The sequence below is a fragment of the Oikopleura dioica genome, chromosome PAR (assembly GCF_907165135.1).
Source record: "Oikopleura dioica chromosome PAR, OKI2018_I68_1.0, whole genome shotgun sequence".
In the NCBI taxonomy this organism is placed as follows: Eukaryota; Metazoa; Chordata; class Appendicularia; order Copelata; family Oikopleuridae; genus Oikopleura; species Oikopleura dioica.
The window spans coordinates 1,423,205-1,428,738 of NC_137293.1; the positions used below are offsets into that span (position 1 = coordinate 1,423,205).

At 39.0% G+C, this 5,534-nt stretch overlaps 1 protein-coding gene across 1 annotated transcript; it reads left to right on the plus strand.

Moving 5' to 3' along the window:
* The first annotated feature begins 2,867 nt into the window (after positions 1–2,867).
* On the plus strand, positions 2,868–4,913 carry LOC145701079 (sodium-coupled monocarboxylate transporter 2-like). Its single transcript, XM_081778306.1, has 7 exons — positions 2,868–2,960; positions 3,003–3,110; positions 3,186–3,468; positions 3,513–3,839; positions 3,880–4,053; positions 4,094–4,567; positions 4,612–4,913. The coding sequence occupies exons 1-7, from the start codon at positions 2,868–2,870 to the stop codon at positions 4,911–4,913; spliced, it is 1,761 nt and encodes a 586-aa protein (XP_081634432.1).
* The last annotated feature ends 621 nt before the right edge of the window (positions 4,914–5,534 follow it).

Genomic DNA, 5,534 nt, shown 5'->3' on the forward strand with positions numbered 1-5,534 from the left:
TCATAAATTTTAAGTTGTAAACTCCTTCTCCAGCTCAGTATTCCTCCAAAAGGGGCTGAGTTCAAATTTAATAAACTCACTCGCTCTTGAACAGATTTCATGCTCGATTAGATGTCTCAGAACATCATCGTGCTCAACAAACTCTGTACAGTTATAGTTTTTCTCCATAATTCTCTCGACAAGATTTTCCTTCAGCAGATTTTCCCCAAAGATTTTCTCAAGCTCAGTCTCCTCAATTTTATCTGGATTTTTGACAAAGAAAGGCCTTTTCTTGAGAATTTCTTCATAAGAGCTATCAAAAATATTCTTTAAGAGTAAATTTTATACTGAAATAATAAGCTCGAGCCTGAGAATTTCTGAAGGTCAGTCGTTTCGAACTTTTTTCTCCACTCTATACAGGTGAATTCTTGCCTTTGATGCTCAATTAGACTCTTTGAAACTTCCTTCTTCAGGTAGTTAGGCAATTGAGTAGAGTTAATTGTCTTGTTCAACAACTGATAATCATCCCATAGATCTTTTCTGAAATAAAATTACTTAAATTGTAGGTAGTTGAAATTAAGATGCCTCAATTGTATAATTAGAATTATGCCGGCATTTCTTGACCAATTTTGAGTTTTTGCTACTGTTTGTTTTCCCTTTAAACTACCTTTCACTTCGAATCATTCTCAGAAACTCCACATTTTCAAAAGGATAAGCCAGAAGAACACATTTCGCCTCAGTCTTGAAGTCGACCTTCACCCTCTCTCCGTTGCTCGCCAAATAATTTTTCCTCTTTTCAATGGGCAATGCGTTCTCTATCCAGCACTCTCCGTCTTTCCTTATCTTCGGAAACGGATTCGCCTCCAGATCAAAGTCAATAAGTCGCAAAAACTTGTCCCATAAATCCTGCCTCGTTGAGCGGCAGTTGAAATTTTGGTGCATGATGAAGAATGAATCAAATTTTCCGCCACAGGTTTTTTTCAAAAGTCGCCAGTCGAGAAACTTGAGGCCACTTTGATTCTTGAGGAGGTAAGGGTCCAAGAGGATGTCTAAAGGCATGGACAGACGCTTGGATGATTGGCCGAGGACGATTTTCTTGAGAATAGGTGGAAGAGAAAGAGTTCTACGTTGATTTCAAAACTCGGACAAAAAATCGACTTATAATTTGGCCAAAATTGACTGAAATTTTCACTAAAATTTTGAGTAAAATTTGACAGAAATCGCCTTTGAAATCATTCCTATTCAATTGTTTCGCGAAGAAAATCGCCTCTCTCATCCCTAGAATTTGATTCTCATTATCAATATCAAACAGTGGCACTAGAATCTTTTCATCTTCTCCAGCTTCTCTTTGCGGAAATTGTTCAGGGTTGGAAAAGCAGCAATTTGGACAAGGATTTCTCAGCTGGTTCTCTTCCTTGATTTCAAACGAAAATCTCTTATAAACTGCGACTGAATTTGAATATAATAAAAGTGAAACAATGATAAGAAGAATTTTCGTCGATGTTTTCTCAAGCATGATATCCGCTTTTTTTGTCTTTGCGACTCATACTAGTGCAGCTCGTTAAAAATTACGGCATAATCAAGATTGATTTCAGAAAACGTCACCTTGCACTTTTCTTTATTAACAGAGGAAGCGTTAAAATATTTATGAATCTCTAGTTTTCAGAAAAGATGTAAGGTCAACTTTTTGAATAAAAACATGGTATAAGAACGCTTTTAAGGTTTCTTATGTATTCTTTGATAACTTACACATGTAGTTTAATTATTTATTCTATATGAAACAAGGTGATTTGACAAGTAATATGGTCAAAAGCTGCATATAAGCTTCGAAAATTGATATAAAGCGAGTAAAAACGAGCAAAAGAACACGGAAAAAATGTTAATTTTTCAGATTTTCCTGGTTTTTAACTTCGTTTCCGCGGGTTATTTTTCCTCCAGGAATAGGCATCAGAATGCAAAGTCAAAGGCGAACATGCGACGACTTCTTTTGACGAGAAAAATATCTGGTAAAAACAAAATAATAGGATAAATAACTAAATACTTTTTTAGATCGAAAACTGCGCATTACTGTATCACGTGGTGCCGGAGAAAGGATAGTGCCTGTCCAAAAATTGAGAGGGATGATATTGAACTTTCCTTGAAAAGAATAATATAGAACAGAAAAATCCCCATTCTCACTGATTTTCTCGTTAAAAAGTCGACCCACTATAATATAAGAGAAAGTGACCGCTATGATTGTTAACCGTATTCGTTCTGTTGCATAATTCGTTGCAGCAAGAAGCAAAGTCACATTCGGTGTACGTAAGCAAATGAGTTTTCGAGAGACAGCTCGTCAGAATTCTTGCATTTTTAGGTCATCGAATTCAGAGTACAAAAATGCACGCATGACATCACACTCAACGAATGGTTTATTTAATCAAAAGGCAAAGGCGTCAAAAAACAAGAATAATCGGCGTGAAAAAGAAATCCATATCTCGTGTCGTTTTCTGTGTTCTCAGAGCGAAAATGTGGAATTCTGAGGAGACGTGTTCAAGCTGCCCCGATCCGTATTCATTCCGCTTTTTTTCAACCGCCGCCGTGAAATTCAATTCAATCGTTCACAAAACCATTCTTTTATTACGACTTTTTTCCGAACGAGAATAAAGTTGAGCAAGCAATTTCTCCAACTTGTCTGGTTTTCCCTTATTGACCCCTTTTATACTGTTATTTCTGGCGATTTCTGGCCTCTAGAAATACGCCTGTAGGCATATATTTCATTACGCTTTATTCATGTAAGGTTCTCGACCCTTTTGGGTTCGTTTTTGTACCAGACACATGTTGAACAGGAAATAGTCTCACTCCTCAAATTAACAAGCCATCATCAAATTTGAAACATCATAAAAGAGATAATGATCGATAGAGAAACTGTCGACTTGAGTATACCTTTACCGAAGTTATCGACTGAAGACTATCTTGTTTTTACGGGTCTCCTAGCGATCTCGGTAAGATGGTATTCGGAAGTATTTTGCTAATGATAATTTAAGGCATTTATAGGACTCTTTTACGCGTTCATAGACTCGAGGAAAAATGAAAATGAGTCGACTAACAAGTTCGATTCTGATGAAGATGCCTATCTCGTCGGCAATCGCTCTGTAAGTCCCTAACGCGACTTTACTTCTTGGTAGACAGGAAGTGAATGGCAAGACTAAGTTCATTATTCTATCTAGATGTCATCGTTTCCTGTGGCTTTATCCTTGACAGCTTCGTTTATGTCTTCAATCACCGTTATATCCACACCTGCCGAGATCTATTTCTATGGAACCATGTTTCTCTGGTTCTGTGTTTCGTATCTTCTCGTCGCTTTTCTTACCTCTCGAATCTACATGCCGTTCTTTTACCGCCAAGGATTCACAAGCACCTACCAGTATATCGAGAAACGATTCGACAGGCAATTCAAGCTGATTCTTTGCGCTGTCTACACTTTTAACTCTGTCGTTTATGCTGGAATCGGTGAGTTACTCGATTTCATTTCCTCTTATTGTTTTTTCCTTTAGTTGTTTATGCTCCTGCCTTCGCCATCGAAAAGGTCTGCAATGTTCCAAAGAATCAAGCGATCGCTATTATGGGAGTCGTTTGCTGCATCTATACTTCTCTGGGCGGCATCAAGGCTGTCATATGGACGGATGTTGTCCAGTATATTTCCATGTACGCCGGTTTCCTCGCGCTTATTTGGAAAGGCTGCAAAGACATGGGTGTTGATTTCATCTACAATACAGCTCTTGACAATGATCGACTTGTATTCGATGATTTTTCGATGGATCCGCGAGTGCGACATTCTGTTTTCTCGACCGTCTTTGGCGGCACTTTTGGCCTCTGGCTCGGTAATCATCAAGTTTTCTGCTAGAAACGTCAGATTTTTAGGCTTGTATGGGACGAATCAATCGAATGTCCAAAGATACATCTGCTGCAAATCCGAGAAAACAGCAAGAAAGGCAATTTGGATGAACTCTTTTGCACTTATTGCTATAAATATTACTGCTGCTTTGACAGGATTGATAATGTTTGCTTATTATGTTGGCTGTGATCCACTATCAGGTAAATTTTTAGACATGAATAAGGAAAAAGAGTCGTTTAGCCGGTGTAATCGATAAAAAAGACCAGCTGGTGCCCTACATGGTGATGCAAAAGCTGTCAGAGTACAAGGGGCTTCCTGGCCTCTTCTTAGCTTCAGCCACTTCCGGTACACTCTCGACTGTCTCCAGCGGAATAAATGGCTTGTGCGCTGTTCTCATCGATGAACTGAAATCGAGCTTTGGTGTTGTTCGCAAAAATAGCTATCTTTGGTCAAGAGTCATCGTCTTCATCGCTGGCGTCTTTGTCATTCTCGCCGCCTATGGCGCCGATGCTCTTGGCAACACTGTTCTTCAGGCGTCAATGAGTGTTAATGGAATCGTTGCAGGACCAACCTTGGGGTTGTTTTCTTTGGGAATGTTCTGCCCGTGGGTTTCCAAGACTCCCGCGAAAATTGGCTATTTTACGGGACTCGGGCTTGCGATTGCTTTTTATGTGATGAGCAATCCTACTGATGAGTTTACGAAGCCATTAGAAGGTAGCAAAATTTTTTTGTTCGAATAGAATGATCGTTATTTTTAGTGAATACGATGCAGTGTTTCAATCAATCCTCACTACCTGAATCTTCTCCTGCGTCTTACTTATCCGAAGACCAAAGTTCTTTCCAAATTTCTTACGTTTTTCTGTCGACAACAGGTCTTTTCGCCACTATTATTGCTGCTTTGATGAGTTCCTTCCTTTTCCCAATTCCTCCACAAGATCAAAGAGCGCGATCGCTCTACTCCACATTACTCTGGGACGTTCCTTACTTTGAGGCGTTCTTCTCTGACGAATCTGACTCGCAAAAAGAGAAGCTCTTTGACAGCTCATCTTCTAGTATTTGACTGCCTTATAATATGTATTACAGATCTGATAAATAAATCAAGTCGAATTCAGTTATCAGAGTCTGATTTTGTGCCAAATTGAGTCAAACTGATTTAGCTTGATTTAAAATTTTAGAACCCAACTACCGGTTAGCGAGCAGCCGCAGCTGTCACTTCGTGTCTAGAATTGTTCTCGCCGGTGAATAATTAGGGGGCTTTCTTAAGATAATTATGAGGGGTTCTTAGAGGTCATTTTTCATCCCAAATACCAAAAAAAAAACGATAAATGTAAAAAAATAAATGTTTGGATTCAAGATTTTTAAAAAATCTTTTTTGTTATTATGTAATAAAATATCATGAAACGTGATTTCTACTAATTAATTACCAATTATCAATTTACCATCAAATAGATATTCTTATCCGGAAGCGCGTAAACGTAATCGACTTGTCCGAATACGATAAATCATCGAGATTTTTCTACAAAATAACTTCTCCTCATTTCGTCCACTCAGCGGATCGATCGTCCGCCGAGCGCTCAGGTGGCGCTCGCGAGCTTGGCCAAGGCTCTAGCGCGGAGGGGAAAATGCTCTAGCGCTGCTATCTTCGCGCTTTGCGCAACGTAAGCTTCTCTTGGGGAAAAAT

What these genes read in the sequence shown, in the direction of transcription:
- LOC145701079 (XM_081778306.1), top strand. Translation starts at nt 2,868, where the DNA reads ATGATCGATAGAGAAACTGTCGACTTGAGTATACCTTTACCGAAGTTA. An exon ending in TGGCTGTGATCCACTATCAG is followed by an intron (nt 4,054 to 4,093) that starts GTAAATTTTTAG and finishes AGAGTCGTTTAG; the next exon opens with CCGGTGTAATCGATAAAAAA. An exon ending in GTTTACGAAGCCATTAGAAG is followed by an intron (nt 4,568 to 4,611) that starts GTAGCAAAATTT and finishes CGTTATTTTTAG; the next exon opens with TGAATACGATGCAGTGTTTC.